The following is a 16,043-nucleotide window of genomic DNA, read 5'->3' as shown; positions in this document are numbered from 1 at the left end:
ATTCTGGGATGCTGTAGTAGAAATATGATAATTGTCAGCAGCCTTAGAAAGAATATGTCACTAAGGCATCAACAGTCTCTATACCCTAAAGATCCAATTCTTTATATTTAAAAAATATTCTTAAAAGGTCTGAATAGAACAATAAAAGATAATGCAACTAAAAAAGAAAGAGAAAAAAGTTCCAGAAAAAAGAAAAAAAATGAATTAAAAAACCCCTCCCTTTGCAAGAAAGGGACTTGCCATGTCAAGGTAATGATTTAACAGCTAACCAGCTTATGTAATGTAAGATGTAATGATGAGAATGACTCAGCAGGGTCTGTGTCCCTTTAAGAGCCTTTGTATAAAGGGAAGGGTTAGGGTTAGGGTTGGACTCCACAGATGTTCTCTCTCTCTTCCATTTCCTGCTATAACTGTGGTTAGTTGGAGCCTGCTGTATTAGCACATGTATGTATATTGTTCCTAGTATATGATATTGTAGATATTGTAAGTAAACCACAATCTACTATAGACCATGGTTCACTGTGTTTACTCCTGGGTTATCTTGTGCAATAATACTGTGCATGCTCTGACATGCCACGATCATCATGACAAGTGCAAACAATTCCATGATCTCTTCCTTTCCTTTTAGCTAACAAATAACATCCCATAACCCATTTCTTAATAGGCAAATTAAATTAGTACTATCTTCTTCAATCCAGTTACCGCCAAAAGTTCCAAACAAAGCTGTAAGATCTTAACATCTGATAGATCCAATTCTTTAATACACACATTATTTACTTTCAAGAAAATTTAATTTGATATATGATGATGGGAGAAGCAAAGGAGCACAACTGTTCCTATTCCTTGCTATCTTAAAATATCAATTGCTAGTGTTAATATAGCAAAAATAAGGCAAAAAAGCAAATGCAAATCTGTTGAAAAGCTATAATAAGTACAGGTAGCAGCTTTACTCACCCTACAATTTGACTGAAGTATCTTCTGTAATCTTCTACTGTTTCATGCTGTAAGAAAAGAACACAATCATTTAACAGAAAGAATGTGAGAGGTTGTATAAATCTTTTCTTTTTTAAATTCAAGTACCATGTTTGACTGTGGCTGTAAAACTAGTCTTGCTTGTTTCCTCCTCTGTTTTCTATAGTAGTTTTCAAATGTTTCTGCATCACCCTAAACAAAAAAATATACACAATTTAAGACATCTCTTTGTTCTCCCAAATATCTTCATGATAAATGACCCCACACTTCTGAATATGAAAAATAGCTTTTTTAAAATATGGGATACTAATAACTTCAAGTATACAGTATACTGCGTGTACTGTCCAATTCTGTTTTACTAGAGACATTTTATTTTAAAAATACTCCTTTAAATCAATGTTCCAGATAGGTTTTTTATTTATTTATTTATTTATTTATTTATTTATTTATTTATTTATTTATTTATTGGGACTTATATGCCGCCCTATCTCCCGAAGGACTCAGGGCGGCTAACAACAATAAAATACAAATAGGATACAAATATTAAGAAAAAATTAAACTATACCTAGCCCCAACTAAAACCAATAAAATGTTAAAAAGTAAAGGTAAAGGTTCCCCCGCACGTGCGTGCTAGTCGTTTCCGACTCTAGGGGCCGGTGCTCATCTCCGTTTCAAAGCCGAAGAGCCAGCACTTGTCCGAGGACGTCTCCGTGGTCATGTGGCCGGCATGACTAGACGCCGAAGGCGCACGGAATGCTGTTACCTTCCCACCGTAGTGGTCCCTATTTTTCTACTTGCATTTTTACGTGCTTTCGAACTGCTAGGTTGGCAGAAGCTGGGACGAGTAACAGGCGCTCACTCTGTTACGCGGCACTCGGGATTCGACCCGCCAAACTGCCGACCTTCTGATTGACAAGCTCAGCATCCAAACCCACTGAGCCACCGCGTCCCTAATAAAATGTTAAAACCATATTAAAACCCCTTATCATCAGTCCAGATCGGCCTGTTGGAAAAGAAGTGTCTTAAGGTCACGACGGAAGGACTGCAGGTCAGGGGCCATCCGGAGGGGAGCTGATTCCACAGGTCAAGTGCCCCCACAGAGAAGGCCCTCCCCCTGGGGGTCGCCAGCCGACATTGTCTGGCTGACAGCACCCTGAGGAGGCCCTCTCTGTGTGAGTGCACAGGGCGATGGGAAGTCGTTCCTGGCAGCAGACGGTCCTGCAAGTATCCCGGGCCTAAGCCATGAAGGGCTTTATAGGTAAGAACCAGCACCTTAAATCTCACCCGGAGAGCAACCGGTAACCAATGCAGCTCACGCAGGAGGGGTGTAATATGGGAGTATCAGGATGCTCCCATCACAACCTGCGTGGCCGCATTCTGCACCAGCTGAAATCTTCGGGTGGTCTTCAAGGGCAGTCCCATGTAGAGAGCATTGCAGTAATCAACACGGGAAGTAACGAGCGCATGAGTGACCATACGTAAAGCATCTCTGTCCAGATAGGGGCACAAGTGGTGCACCAGGCGAACCTGGGCAAATGCCCTCCTGGCCACGACTCCTATATGATCTTCTAAACTGAGTTGTGCATCCAGGAGGACACCTAGGTTGCGTGCCCTATCAATGGGGGGTAACGCCTCTCCCCCCATAGCCAAAGGTGGAATATCCTGAACTGTACGAGATGCCGGTATGTAAAGCTACTCGGTCTTGGCCAGGTTGAGTTGGAGCCTGTTCTTCCCCATCCAGATTCGCACCGCTTCCAGGCAACGGGACATTACGTCCAGGGCATCACTGGGTTGGTTCGGGGTGGAGATGAAAAGCTGGGTATCATCAGCATAATGATGATACCTCACCCAGATATATATATATATATATATATATATATATATATATATATATATATATATATATATATATATATATATATATATATATATACACACACACATACATACATACACACACACATACACACACACATACATACATACACACACACACACACATACATACATACATACATACACACACACACACATACATACACACACACACACACACACACACACACACACACACACATATATATATATATATATATATATATATATATATATATATATAATACTGTCTCACAGTGGAAGCAATCCCATGCTACTATTTTTCCCAAATTACCGAACAATGCTTAATAGTTTTAGAATGAGCCATCGTTTGAAGTTAATGTCATTTCATGGCTTCTTCATTTTCAGTGATCTTTTAGATCTATCAGGTATAATACTGGAGGGCCAGAAACAGGATATTTGAGGAGCATATAGGAACATTATACCTGATAGATCTAAGATCACTGTTTTTCTAACAGCAACCAAAGATTGATTAGCTAATTCATGTAAGAGTTCATACTATCACACACTGGCTTAATAGACTGAGATATGAATTAACCTGTAAACGATGGGCACATTCAGCTGGGAAATGCTATAGTAATAAAGCATGAATCTGTAATTAACTATAGCTTCTTGTTCCATCCAAAATGGGAAACTATAGCAAACAGCTTCAGAACAAGCCATAAAAATGAAGAAGCCATGAAATGACATTAACTTCAAACCATGGCTCATTCTAAAACTATTAAGCATTGTTCGATAGTTTGGGAAAAATAGTAGCATAGGATTGCTTCCACTATGAGACAGAATGATATATAGACAACCAAACGGCTTTGGATGTGCTCCAAACCTACAGTATCTGCCTGTTGTCCTTCCCTAAGGAAAAGCCCAGGCCACTGTAACCAGAATCAAATGTTTTTAAATTGCGGAACTTTATTTTATTGTCCTTAGTTCCACAACAGATATTAGGTAAGCAGAATAATAGAGTTGGAAGGTCTTCTAGCCCAACCCTTTCAGACAAAAGGTTGTCTATGCAAAAGAAGATAAAGCAGTCTCTCTCTTCCAAATGATCAAAAATAGTTTAAGGGTAATTTTCCCCAACATGGATGCTTCCACAGGTTTAGGTTTTCCATTCCTATCATCCAGTAAACGTATTGGCCATTAAGCAAATTTCTGGATCATCCTGATGACTCTCTGACTCTTTCTTACCTATACAAATTCTCCTAGTTGCCTTTATGGTGAACCTTCTTGCAAGAAAACAAGGATTGGAATAAAGAACCAAGGGATCATCCTGCATCATCTCGGGATGTTTTGCCGCTGAGTTAGCAATGAAGAGACTATCAGGGGCACATTTCTTGCTTTCCTCAGTAAGATGTGACCTGCATAAACCTCTGGTTAGGTTCAGGTTAGCTCCTAACCTGTCTAGTGTTCCTATCCAATCAACTGCAGAAAGTCCTATACTCAGCAGGATACTGAGATTCCCTGCTTGTTTAACAGTGTTTATCCTCATAAAGAAAGGGACGCAGTGGCTCAGTGGGTTAGGACGCTGAGCTTGTCGATCAAAAGGTTGGCAGTTTGGCGGGTCGAATCCCGAGTGCCGCGTAACAGAGTGAGCGCCTGTTACTCGTCCCAGCTTCTGCCAACCTAGCAGTTCGAAAGCACGTAAAAATGCAAGTAGAAAAATAGGGACCACTGCGGTGGGAAGGTAACAGCGTTCCGTGCACCTTTGGCATCTAGTCATGCTGGCCACATGACCACAGAGACGTCCTCGGACAAGCGCTGGCTCTTTGGCTTTGAAACGGAGATGAGCACCGGCCCCTAGAGTCGGAAACGACTAGCACGCATGTGCAGGGGAACCTTTACCTTTATCTTATCCTCATAAAAATTGAAAATACTGTATATAAAAGTTATTTCAAAACTTAAATCTTCCCCACAGTTAAGTGTAATAGAGAGCATATGCAAGAGAAAAGATTACAAACCTAGATCAGGGCCAGGATAGGAAGAAAGAATTGAATACCCTCTCCTGTCAGAGGTCAAATCTCATTTAAAATATGCACATTATCATCAACGTGACTTATGTTAAGCTAGCATGACTCTCATTGTTTTCAGTGAGACTATTCTAAACATTACTTAGCCTCAGCAAATTTTGTAGAGTTGCATCCGATAACCTTGTCGCTAATTTCTTCTTTTTACGCAGCCTTCTCTGTCTTCACCAAGTTGCTTTGGAAAATTAGGCAACAGTACATGGGGTGACAATGGGAATTAAGAAGAGAGGGGAAACGAGGGGGAATGTATTTTTTTTCCTGCTTGTAAAAAAGGGCCTCTAGTGGCTCAAACGCTTTCCCGAAGGACTCTTTTTACAAATGAAAAAACAATGCTGCAACTAAATAGGCAAGCATTACTAGCAGGCAATAAATTGCATGCACATATTTATTATTAGACTGTACATTCCTTTATATATACAGTACATTCCTTTATATATACAAATAAAAGGGTTTCATATATAACATATATACATATGTTCATGTATACATACCAGAACTGAATAAATATGTAGGCATCTATATACAGGAGAAAAATCTACCAGATCGTGAGCAGTCAAAACCTGTAAAAATGCATCCCCCCCCCAAAAAACAGGCAAAAATATAACATTCAATCAGCTATAATATTACAAAGCAAACTTAGCATAAATTTAAATAGGCTCAATGAAAACCAATATTGTTTTCTATGAGCAAAATTTTGTTACGAGTAGTTACGTGGTTGTTATGGTAACTAAAGAGTACTTATTTAAAAAGATTACTGCTGTGCTCCATCAATTATAAAATAATACACTTTATAAAAGTCCTCCCCAAAGGCGCCTTAATCTAACAAAACTGGGGTTTGGTGTGTGAAAGCTTAAAGCTAATAAAGAATGAAAAGGGCAATTGTAGTAATAAACAAAACCAGTGTATTAAACGGTATGTATATAAATTATGCATTTTCTCACTTTATTTTGGGCTGTATAAATTCAACAAAAATGATCATATGTACTAGGTTATGATTTCCTTTATGAATACAGTAAAATTCATTTGTCACAGAAACATCTTTCATGCTAATAGAACAAAACTTCATTTTCTTTATTGTGACTTTTCTGTGATTTTCCATCTGAAATAAGCTCAAGATGCTTCCCAAAATTATCTCAATCTAGGACAGTTACTGTTGCAATAACTGACAGTTATTGACAGTTTATGTACTGAAGCTGTTATCCAGGAAGGACAAAATGGAGATAATCTCCCACATTTTCCTCTTTCCTGATAACTAGAAAGAGTAGCATAAAACATTCAGCTAAATCAAATTCATATGAATGATATTTATCAAGCATTATAGCATTTTGTGCCATGAGCATTTTTTTAAAAGTTTCATCTGATATCAGAATTTTTTAACGTAAACTTCAAATGTCTGCTTATTTCTCAGTTGAACCTTGGTCTACCATGGACATACCTAACTATCAAAATACAATAAAATCCACTGAAATACCTCCTCTTCGTGTTCTTCTTCATCTTCTACGTTTTGCTTTGAAACTATTTCGCTCCTGGATTCTGCAATTCCATTGCTATTTATGTATACATTCTTTCCGCAGCACAAACTGCTCTGCTTCTGAAGAGCAGTATTAAAAGTTTTTTGCTGCTGTGCCTGCATTAATAAAGTACATACAATCAAGAAAATAATCCATGAGGTCTCTTTTACCTCCAAAGAAACAAATGCAAGTCATAACTAGGGCAGAGTAGCAGAAGAGGTGGTCTCCTAATGCTTTAGCTGGATCCAGCAGACCTCAGCAATTTTCAAAATAGTGGATGCAGTGTGGCAAACTTGCTGTGCAGCTGATCATATGAGGGAAACAAATGTGGAAGAAGGCTGCTAAACCTTCCCTCAACCAACCCAAATGAAGTGAGGGATGATATAAGGAACAGAAGGAAGAAGGAAAAAATATATATAGTGGGCACATGAAAGCTTCAGTCCTTATCTGACAAAACACTCTGGCTCCATCCAAGCACATCCACTTTACAGATGGTCAACAGAATGTACCCTTGGCAAAAGAGCCCAGCATGGTCAAATATTTTTGACAGATCCCTTTAAAAGAGCATTTATGGGAAAAAGACAAACATCCACCCCATTCTAGACCCCTCTCCAAAGTTTTTGTCGCATAACTAGAGTTACACATGGAGGCTTTCCAGAATGATTACACTGGTTTTATTTTGGCATGCCACCAATGTGAATCTCATTCATCCAGTTTTACCATTTAGATGCAAAAGTGTATTTTACCATTCAAATTGGGTAGGAAAAGGCTATGTTCCTGCAAGGAAGGCTGACATGTGGTGTTTGCAAATACGTATTCATAATGATAATAAAGAGGCACTTGGATGCTATACTTTTATCAGAGAAAGTTCCCTGAGAATAGGAACAAAAGCTAAATTTGATTGTTGCAGCTAGGCTTTATTTAATCATATAACAAAATGAGCATTTCAGGATGTTTACCTGTTTCATTGCCATTTCACCAATTTTATCTGAATGCTTCCGGATGCTCTCCAGGAAGTCCTTCAGATCTGACATGGAAATCCCTTTAATTTCCTCACGAAGCTTTGGAAGGTTCCCCATCATGATTTGGCAAAACCGATACTGTCTAACTCTAGGGAAGTATATGTTTTCTAGCTGTTCCATTGTTTTTAGAGCAGAATAATATCTAGGGGAAAAACAAGAAACCATCTTTTTTAAGACATAAAGGGGGGGAACATAGCAAGCATATTTTTTAAACAAAAATAATAATAATAACAGCCTAAATTCCTGAATAATCTAGTCTCATATAAGAGTGGAGAAGAAAAGGAGGAAAAAATGGCATTGGATTCACTTCGGAAGGTTTGTTTAAAATTACTCCTCATTAAAGACTAAAAACATTTGGAACCTCAAGTTTGATTGTGTTTGCTGGATGAATTCTTCTTCAATCATTTAACAAAGAAAATTATGTAAGAATAAAATTTTGTAAGAATTTTTTCAGAATATACAGCAAAAGGGTAAATACAGTGCTGATTTTAGAAAATTGTAATGGATTAAAGGTTCAGAAGGATTTGAATTAAAGACTTTGAAGTTAATTAAAAGGCCTTTTCCTGTGGGAAATATTTTTGTTTATATCTAAATAACTGATAAGACAACCCTGAAGTTGGACACTAGAGGACGCTAGAAGGAAATAAATATATTAATAGCTACCATAAAGCAAGGGTGTCAAAGTGCCGGCCCATGAGCCAGATGCGTCATGCAGAAGCCACCCCCATCCCATTGCCGGCAATGGCAAAACCGTCCCGATACATTGCGCAACATCACGTGACATCGTGAGTTTGACATGTCTGTTCTAAAGTATTTTTGTGTTGAATGGGTGAAATAATTATAATGCTATCTGCTACTATAGAATTGGAAGATTTTACTCATGAAGAGCAAGTTCTACTGAGTAAAATTGAAATTGATCTGAATGTAGATTTAAAAATGATAACTAATAAAAAGAGAGGAAAAATAATTGATTTACAAATGATACTGGATGATGATTTGATAATTACAAAAGACATATGAATATCAGAAAAATGATGTGGATAACTTCTCTACAATGGATTTTAAAAAGGGACATTGGAATTGTCGAAGATTTTGTAAGAAGTGAGAGTGAAAATATGAACAGCGATATGGACATTTTTTTTCTTTACTGAATTTAAACTTTAGAATGCCAACAATTCTGAGAGAAGAGATAAAGAAAATATGAAAAAGTAGGTATTTAGATTTTGTTTGAGGGAACTAAAGATTGTTGACAGAAAGAAAAAGAATACAAAATCAGTTTATTTGATCAAGGTTAGTATAAGTGGGTTGCTATTTCTGGTAATGTCTACTGGATTTTAACAGTTTGGGACTATATGACAATGTTTTAAGGATTTTGTTAAGTGAAGATGGAATGTTATCTCTGGTGAAGTTTAATGGATTTTTGATTAAGATTGGATGACAATGCTTTAAAATTTTTATTTGAAAATGAGGTGGGGGTATTTCAATAGAAAATGAGATATAAATGTGAAAGGATGGATTTAAAGTGGGTTTATTAGGAGTCCTGGTGGTGCAGTGGTGGTTATGCAGTATTGCAGGCTAACTCTCCTGAGCCCACCAGGAGTCCAATCCTGATGGGCTCAAAGTTATCTCAGTCTCCCATTCTTCTGAGGTTAGTAAAATGAGGACCTAGATTGTTGGGAGCAATAGGCTGATATTATAAACCACTCAGAGAATGCTGTAAAACACTATATAAGTCTAAGTGCTATTGCTATTAATAATGTAATTCGAATATTATTAAGATGGAGGGATAAAGTCTTAAAATATTATAGAGAATGGAAGGAGACATGGAATGAAATGGCGTTAAGCTTTTTTTAAAAAGAGACGGTGTTACACTGATTACACTCGCTGGAGAAGAAGAGGAAAATTTCTTTTCTTTTTTACTTCTTCACTTTTTTAGTTTCAATTGGTTTCTTTCTTTTTTGTATATTTTTATTCTCTGTATAGAATGTATTAATTTTATTTGTATAACGTAATCCTTAATAAGATTGTTACCAAAAAAGTATATTGGTGATATATAGATCCTAAGGGAGACAGAGATTGAAAGATAGTAAGATTTATAAAATAATAATTAGAGGAGGATGAAAGCAAAAGCATTTGGCTATATTATACTCTTTTCCTAGCATATCCAAGCGGCTTTCAACATAATTAAAAAGCCTGAATTTTAATACAATAAATACATGTAGACATTAAATTGTTAGCTCAAAGAATGTGACTTATAGGGTGTATCTCACCAGGAATTGTTATAATTATATTATATACTATATTATATATATTAAGTTATAGTATATTATATATTACATTTTACTATATTATGTATCATGTCAAAAAACAAATAGAAATATTCATTTTTATTTATAATTATTCATTATTAATATTTACATATTCATTTAGAGCTTGTTTTGAAAGTTGTATGGTGTACCAGATGACAACTGAAGTCAAATATTAACCAGCAAGGAAAATTATTATTTTGCTATTTTGATCATGTATTAACTATTCATTTTTAAATAATAAAACCAAATAAAAAACTGGAATTATAAACCAAATTTAATTATTTCAATTTGATGCATATGACTTAAAAGTTTAATTTTTAAAGCCAATTACTAACTCTTCCAAATACGTTATTTTTCCTCATAATAATTGTTCATTTGTAAATGAAAAACATGTTACAAACTGGAAAAGAATACAATCACCAGACCAAATTCATTAAATGTCCTCACTAAAGTAAGCTTTACTACTCCATCAGTAATTGCAGTAGACAAGTGGATGAACCATTAAAACATTTAATTGAGTTAAAAATGATTAATTCACCTTCTGACATTCATCTGCTCTTTCAATTTGCTGTACATCTCCAATACTGTAAGAAAAATAATGTTAACTGTCATAAATTTCACTATAAAATATATAACCAAAATACAGAGGCTTTCCAAATGATCAGTTTTGTATATAAATGCATTTTTGACATTGTGAAAGTATTACAACATAAGGATCAAAACTTAAGGGGGGGAAATCAGTAAAAATTGGAATTTTAGAAAGTTAGGCTGATCTCAAAGCATTTTTAAACTTTGTTTTAACTCATTTATCTTTATTGGCCATCCAATGCAGTGAAAATTACAATGGATTCACAGCCAAAAATAGATCACTGCTGTTGTCAGAAACATCTGTTACAGGAAGAACACATCAGGGAATCATGGTGTTTTACAGATAGTGGTAAAAATGTAATGTTTCTCTATCTAATTAAAACCAAACATCAGAAAGGGGTATTTGGGAAATGTTGTACATGACGATGTTTCAGCTTATCTTTGAAACTCTGGGAGTTCCATGAATAGTTAAATAATATTTGTATGGTTAAATAATATTTCTATCTACAAATTAATATTATAAGCAATATTTCACCTCTGAATATCCTATCAATCTCCTGTATATAAATGAATAAATTTAAAAAAAAAGTTTAAAAAGACAACTGATCATTTAAACATCCCCTTTAAGTCTTTTAAGCAATACTTTCTTCGGAAAATACCCTGTGTCCCAAACATAAGCTCCATTTTGTATTAGCTGTGTTGAAATATATCTACATTTCACTTTGGTAGTGACATTTAGAGGTATTCCTACGTTTGGCATTTAAGTATTTGTAACTAACCTGGAAGGCACAGCTGAAGTTTTTCGACCACGGTCATAATATTCCTCTGCTGAAGTCTACTCTGGATGACTTCCTCTGTCTGAGCTAGCACCTTGAGTATTTTCAAAGATGGTATCGTTAAATTAGGTACACATATGTCACATTCCATAAAACATTTGTTGAATTAATTGCAAAAGCCATTTTCTTACCTCTTTCCCAGCTTCTTGAAGTCTTCTGTTTGTATCAGTAACTTGGACCTTAAAAATGATTTCGCCTTTATTAGAAAAATATGCATATAATGCCCTGATGCAACTGCTCACCCTTGTAATCAGATCATGCTTCATGAGAAACTTAGAACAAAGAAATGTAAATCCAAATTAACTCTACAGCTTGAACTTGAACTTTTGATCACCAAGGGTTTTTGTTAACTTCAATTAATTATGACAGTTCTTTCTAACAGATTCAGTGGCAAACTTCTCAAATTTACTTGGGATTTTTGAACTTTGTTTCTATAGGTCTGTCAAACAATTCAAATCATTGACCCAATTGACCACTGGTCCTTCTTTGATAACCTCAATGAGCTCTATGTGTCACTCATTGTCTGCAAGAAATGGTGATTGCATTTTATGGTAATTAAACATTCATACTTTGCTGAATGCAAACACTGGGAGGTTGATTAACATCAAACGTGGATATTGCCAGCGAAGCGACATTTTAATGCTGCAGGTGCAGGCAATGCTCGACCTCAGAGTTTCCCACATATTAAGTGACTCATTAGGTCATCATAATAAGGGAGCACATTCTAGTTTATTAAAAAACTCATTAAATTCTGAACAAAGATGCTCAATGACCTCATTGAGTCTCTAGTTATATGAATATCCTTTATATAATGCTCTTCTACTCATAACCTCTGGTGAACTACGCTCATTCTGTCTGGTGCACATATTTTTCTTACCAATGTGCAAAGGGAGCCAAGAGGGACTATGTCCACAATTTACCTCCGAGGAAATCTCACAGTATGTTTTCAAGGAAAAAAAAATCCCAACAATTTCAGCCACTTTTTGAAGAAAAAGATCTGCGGGGAGAGGAAATTTCCATACTAGATCTGGGCACCCAGAAAAAAGTATCTCAAAAATATATCTCAGCCCCCTCGGTGAATTAAGCAATGCTGTGAAGGTCTCACCCCGGTGCTTGGAAGCTGTGAGGGTCTGGATGGGGAACAACAGGCTTCAGCTGAATCCTAGCAAGTCTCAGAGGCTCTGGCTTTTGTAGCTTGCCAATTCCAGGACTGTGTCATGTTTAGTGCTGGATGTGGTTGCACTGCCCCAGTCACACCTGGTGCATGATCTGAGGGTCCCCCTGGAATCATGACTCCTGCTCAAAAGAGCAGGTGGCAGTCATGATTAGGAGGGCTTTTGCACAACTTTGTATTGTGTCCCAGTTGTGCCCATTCCTAGATCAGAGAGTCCTGCTCATGGTCACTCATGCCCTAGTTACCCGTCTATTGGACTACTATAATGCACACTTCATGGGCCTGCCCTTGAAGAATATCTGGAAGCTTCAGCAGGTTCAAAATGCAATGGCACAGGCAGTTATGTTTGCTTCTAGAATACACAACATTGTACCTCTGCTTCGCAAGCTGCAATGGTTGCCAGTGTGCAATTCAATTCAAGATTCTGGTTTTGACACATAGTCCTCCGTAGCATGGGGTAGTTTATCTGAGGAATTGCTCCATTATTGTTGTTAACATCTGCTGTTCTCTCTTAGCCTTCTGATTTTTATTTTTTTTAATACTTGTTATATTTTTATTGTTTTAAACTTCTACAATTTTGTTGTATGCCACCCAGATTCACTTTCTGTGAGATGTATGCATGCACCCATATAAATTTAACATATAAACAAATCAATACTTGTTAAAATATTTAGAGTTGATCTAAAAATAATCTACCTAATTATATTTAATTACTAAAAGTAACTGTAGCATTTTCATGGCATACTGTAGTTCTTTCGTTACTATTGTAATGTTTTGAGTCATTATTCACAAGCATCTAAAGATATCAATATTTTACTTTGAAAAAGAACATGTGGCAATAAATCCTGCATTCTAGTATTTTTAAAAAAAAATATTTAAAAAACTGCAGTTCCTTACCTTTAGTTTCTCTGCATCAGCCCTTACTTTAAGAAGTTCTGTAATGGCATCCACAAATCCTTGATGGTGAAAATTGCACATTTTTTCAATCTCTTTGTCATGATTTCGTATACATGCATCCAATTTTTCAATAAACTTTTGGTGTGCATTTGGCTGGTCATCATACACAGACCTATCAATAAGTACATATAAACAAAATGTGAACAGAAATTAACATTAATTTAAGTCTTCTAAACATGAATTTGCTTAAATTGATTCAGTGGTGGAACTTATCCATCTGTCCACTCATTATATGTCCAAAATATACATTCATGAAAAAGGAATGCCACTACAGGGGAAAAAAATCTTCAAGTATTCTTTTATGTTATTTTTCGTGCTTCTAACTCAAAATTATTCAGCTAGCCCCCTCTAGTGGACACAGGCCAACATTACCCAAAACTGTATTCATGGATAAGTAAAGAAAATCCAAAACCAAAATTAGTATTTTTTTAGAATGTATTTACTTGTCTCATTTTTGAATACAATGATACAAACTATAAGAGGTGATTTCATTGCCCTCAGCATTATGCTCATTTTGATTAGTGTTTTGTGAATTCCAAACAAACTTGGGATATCTCAGTCAAGATTCCCACACCCTGAAGCTAGACAGCAAATTAGATTTCAGAATGATATTTTCAGCTCTTGTTCTCCTTGCCAGTCCAATGGCAAAAGGGCCATTTATTTACAGGTATGCTGCACTACCTTTCATCAGAAAAAAGGACCAGCTCAAGGAGTTGCATATTTGTAAGTTCCATGAGGTATTTTTTTTTCTGTTTCTACAAGCACACAAAACTTATAAATATCTAAGTTGATAAATGCTATTGCAGCTGATGCAAAGAGAGGGGAGAAACTGTGGCAGAGGGAGGTATACATGCACATTTTATATGGGCCCATATACATGGTCATGTATTCCTTCTTACAAGCTAACATAGCTTGAAAATATCTGCCTGTCCCATGACATTGGATAGGTCAGGCATGCCCCAGTTCCCTTTCCTGAAATCCTGCCATCTAGTGAGATCTCGGAAGCAGCCCATGTCCATGGCTGTGCTTACCTGAGGGGATCGGTAGGCCCACATTCACTAGTCTAGGCCAGGGGTAGGCAACCTCAGCTCTTTTATGACTCATGGACTTCAACTCCCAGAATTCCTGAGCCAGCAATTCTGGGAGTTGAAGTCCATGAGTCATAAAAGAGCCGAGGTTGCCTACTCCTGGTCTAGGCCTTCCAAAAGGCCATCTTGAGTGGGCTTTTTACCCAGGCACTGGGACAGAGTCAAGATGTCTGGAGTTGATTGTGGGGCCTTCCAAGGGAAAGACTGAGGCGCCAGGTTTTGTTTGGGTTTTACACTTTATGGGTTTTATTGTTTATCTGGGTTTTATTGTTGTTGTGAACCACCCGGAGTTGTCTTTTGAGATTGGCATACATATCTCTTAACCAAATAAGTAAAAACATATAGGAAAACCAGAACAGACATAGAGCAGTGTAGAATAACAACAACAACAACAAAAGTGAAGTCTAACAAAGAGATCTGGAAAGCATCTTTACAGGTTATTCTAGAAGCAGCCAACACCAAAGCATTCGCATGTAGTCACATATAAAAATAACATTGGCCAAATATATTAAGAGATAAGTTATGCCTAGTGAAATAAAAAAATGTCAGCAAAGATAAAAGCAAACACCATTTGTTTGCTAGAATTTCTATCTTCTTGTTCTGACATTCCACTTCTCGCTACTTTAATTGTTTAGATCCGTATCCCCCCCCAAAAAAATCTGGCACCTTCTCACCAACTCCCAGAAATGCCACTTTCAGGAGGGCTTATTATATCTTCATGTTCCTAATTTAAAAAGCTACTGGTATATGTTTTTATAAATTTTAAAAAAATCAAGGCATTCTTCTACATAAAAAACAGGTTTCTCATACTTTTATGTTAATACATAAATACAATTTTACATGCCAAATGTTTAGTTTGAACAACTTTCTTTCCACTACAACTGTCTGAGAGTAGTCTCGGTATGTTCTAAGTTCAGTCTATTCCACCCCATCATGTTTTTCTTCTTCATTTTTAAAATCTTACATCTGAGAGCCATTATAATATTTTGTTTTAAAGAAGGAGATCCCCAGTAGAGTGGACAGGGCTCATAAAAACTGCCTGACTCAATTTACCTTTTATTCTGGGGATATGATGTCTTGATGGCTGTGAAAGTTGGACCATAAGAAAGGCTGAGCGCCAAAGAATTGAGGCCTTTGAACTATGGTGCTGGAGAAGACTCCTGCGAGTCCCTTGGACTGCAAGGCGATCAAACCTGTCAGTCCTAGAGGGGATCAACCCTGACTGCTCTTTAGAAGGCCAGATCCTGAAGTTGAAACTCAAATACTTTGGCCACCTAATGAGAAGGAAGGACTAACTGGAGAAGAGTCTAATGCTGGGGAAGATTGAGGGCAAGAGAAGAAGGGGACGACAGAGAGTGAGGTGGCTGGATGGAGTCAGTGAAGCAGCAGGCGTGAGCTTAAATGGACTCCAGAAGATGGTAGAGGACAGGAAGGCCTGGAGGAACGTTGTCCAAGTCGGACACGACTTCGCAACTAACAACAACATGATGTCTTGAGCTCTCAAAGAGAAACTTGATAAAAATGAAATAAACATACATTAAATAAATCATCCTGATAGCTGTGATGCCTTCTGGATGCTAATATTTCTGGAGAGAAGCAGATTTTAAGCTCTTTTTATTTTCCCAAACCTTGTGTAAGATTTCCCTCTCCAGCTATCTAAGCGTTTTAG

General features: G+C 36.8%; 1 protein-coding gene across 4 annotated transcripts in view; it reads right to left on the bottom strand.

Annotated features, from left to right (window-relative positions):
• The window catches only part of EXOC6 (exocyst complex component 6), a 131,604-nt gene that overhangs the window by 72,196 nt on the left and 43,365 nt on the right, over positions 1-16,043 (bottom strand). For all 4 annotated transcript variants that reach the window (XM_083363842.1, XM_083363843.1, XM_083363844.1 and 1 more), the window contains exons 2-10: positions 13,227-13,398; positions 11,287-11,334; positions 11,099-11,189; positions 10,270-10,315; positions 7,360-7,564; positions 6,361-6,516; positions 5,381-5,449; positions 1,081-1,164; positions 955-1,001 (exon numbers count right to left, since the gene is read on the bottom strand). In XM_083363842.1, the coding sequence (XP_083219968.1) occupies positions 955-1,001; positions 1,081-1,164; positions 5,381-5,449; positions 6,361-6,516; positions 7,360-7,564; positions 10,270-10,315; positions 11,099-11,189; positions 11,287-11,334; positions 13,227-13,398 (918 nt within the window). The remainder of the gene's footprint in view (positions 1-954; positions 1,002-1,080; positions 1,165-5,380; positions 5,450-6,360; positions 6,517-7,359; positions 7,565-10,269; positions 10,316-11,098; positions 11,190-11,286; positions 11,335-13,226; positions 13,399-16,043) is intronic.

Source organism: Vipera ursinii (assembly GCF_947247035.1).
Source record: "Vipera ursinii genome assembly, chromosome: 5".
Lineage (NCBI taxonomy): Eukaryota > Metazoa > Chordata > Lepidosauria > Squamata > Viperidae > Vipera > Vipera ursinii.
This window is presented reverse-complemented; position numbering and strand designations above follow the sequence as displayed.